Source organism: Bison bison, unplaced genomic scaffold (genome assembly GCF_000754665.1).
Source record: "Bison bison bison isolate TAMUID 2011002044 unplaced genomic scaffold, Bison_UMD1.0 scf7180017864371, whole genome shotgun sequence".
Taxonomy (NCBI): Eukaryota; Metazoa; Chordata; class Mammalia; order Artiodactyla; family Bovidae; genus Bison; species Bison bison.
Window position 1 is genome coordinate 7,531,094 of NW_011494943.1, and position 2,148 is coordinate 7,533,241.

At 64.5% G+C, this 2,148-nt stretch overlaps 1 protein-coding gene across 1 annotated transcript in view; it reads right to left on the reverse strand.

The window, feature by feature from the left end:
• GALK1 (galactokinase 1) overlaps positions 1 to 2,106 on the reverse strand; it is a 7,021-nt gene extending 4,915 nt beyond the window's left edge. The window contains exons 1-4 of the mRNA XM_010856180.1: positions 1,862 to 2,106; positions 943 to 1,132; positions 388 to 507; positions 61 to 196 (exon numbers count right to left, since the gene is read on the reverse strand). Coding sequence (XP_010854482.1) covers positions 61 to 196; positions 388 to 507; positions 943 to 1,132; positions 1,862 to 2,026 — 611 coding nt within the window. The 5' untranslated portion in view covers positions 2,027 to 2,106. The remainder of the gene's footprint in view (positions 1 to 60; positions 197 to 387; positions 508 to 942; positions 1,133 to 1,861) is intronic.
• Positions 2,107 to 2,148: the final 42 nt, after the last annotated feature.

Sequence of the window (2,148 nt, forward strand, 5' to 3'; positions counted from 1 at the left end):
GCCACGCAGCCTCCATCCAGGAGCTCCTATGAGGTGGGAGGTCCAAGGGGAGCCCCTGACCTGCAGTCAATGAGCAGCGCGTGGCCTCTCTGCCCCAGCAGTGCGATGAGCTGGTCCATGATGCCACAGGGCACCCCTGCGAAGCTGTGCTCGGCCCGCTGACACACCTGGGCCCGGGCAGCTATTGTCCCCGAGTCTGCGGCACAGGGCGAGGTGGGGAGGCTGGGGCCCAGGAGGGGACACTAGGGGTTCGCGGGTGGGAGCAGCAGTAGCTCCAGGGACGTTCCAGGGAGATTCACCACCTACCCCGCCAAGGCCACAGTTGGGGTGGGAAGCTCTGATCACAGGACCTCGGGGAAGGAGGGCTGGGTGGGGGCTGGGAGGTACCTGGGCAGAGCTGATGTAGGAAAGTATACGTGGCCACCTCCAGGGACGCCGAGCTGGACAGCCCACCCCCCAGGGGCACAGAGCTGACCACCACTGCGCTGAAGCCAGGGAGGGGGGCAGCTGCAGGGTAAAGAATGGATGACGGTAAGACGGGCCACCAGGGAGGATGAACACAAGAAGGGAATGTGTTCTGGTGCAAAGGGAGGCAACTGCCAGGCAGCTGCTGCTGGGGGAATGTGTCTCAATTGTCAGAGGTCACCAACCTGCTGGGCCAAGGGGTCCGCTGCCCTCAACCTGCCCACCCTGAGGGTCCTGAGACAGTCTCCCAGTTCTCAGAATTCAGGGCTCTGGAGACCAACACTTTGGGGTTTGAACCCTGGCTCCTCCATCGTGGGATGGGCAACCCAGGGCTAGTTCTGGAACCTCTGGGGGCATCAGTCTCCTCACCTGCCCACTGAGGAATCTCTACTCTGCACGCCTACCCCGAAGTGGATCAGATGAGCTAATGGGCTTTGTGGCTGAGGCAGGAATCTGACCCAGCCCGGGGACCCATACCTGGGTAGTGCTGAATCACTCCCTTGACATAGTTGGCCCAGTGAGGGGTCCCAGGCTCCAGTGGCCGCTGGCTTGTGGGCAGAGGAAACTGCAGCCGCCGGGGCTCATCAGCATCCTCAGAGGTAGTGAGGAGGGAAACAAGCCCATCCACGCGGGGGCTGCCCACCAGCACTGTCACAAGCTCCAGGGCCTGGCAGGAGAAACAAAAGTATGCAAAACTCCCAACACCAGGGCGCCTGGGACAGACTGGCAGCTGACCTCCAGGCTCCAGGTGAAGGGAATGGGGAGTGTCCCAGGGAAGAGCCGACGCTCATCAGGCCTTGGGGGGGCTTGAGTCCTGCCCCAGGGGAAGAAGGGTCAGTGCTTGGGGAGTGCAGACCTGAACTCTGCCCTGAGCGTGGGCTCCTGGCTGTGACGCAAGGGGGAGAGAGAGAGTTCAACAGGGAAAAAAACAACACAACTCCTTTTGGCGCTTCCCCATTTGGAGGCAACCTCAGAGGCACTGTACTCACTCAACTTGCCAGGCTGCAACCGAGGGATGGACACGGCCCCAGGCTAAGGCAGTCCAATCGCCCCTGTGGGACCTTGGGCAGATCACTAGCCGTCTCTGAGCCCCCTCTGCGAATTGAACGGGCTGGACCAGGAAGCTTAGGGCTTTACTTCGCCCGGATCTACCCCTACGACCCCCCCTTCCGCATTCCCCCACACCGTGAGGAGGCTCCCAGGGAGCCTGGCGAGGATCCGCGGTCCACAGCCTACTTCCTCGAGGATTCCCGCCTTCCTGCCTCCCGATGTGGGAAATGCCCCGTCCGAGGGCCTCCCTACGTGCTCGGGCCCCACACGCGGCGGGAGTGAAAGTTCGGAGCGGCCCGCGCAACGGTGCACGCGGAACGCGGGCGCCTCCCGCCCAGCCCCTCACCATGGGCAACACCAGGCCCCGGTTGTAGTCCGTGTGTTCCCCGATGAGGTTGACGCGGCCCGGGGCCGACACGGCTAGCTCAGGCTCAGCTCCGAACTCCTCCAGGAAGGCTCTCCGGGCCTTGGCCAGCAGCTCCCCGGCCTGGGGCTGCTCCGAAGCGGCCATGACGCTCTCCCGGCGGCTCCGCCGGGTGCAGTCCGGTAGGCGCGGGATGCTGGGGCGGGGCCGCGCGGCGTCGGCTCACAGTAGCTGGTCGCGCCGCCCAAAACCGGGCCGCACTGGCCCCG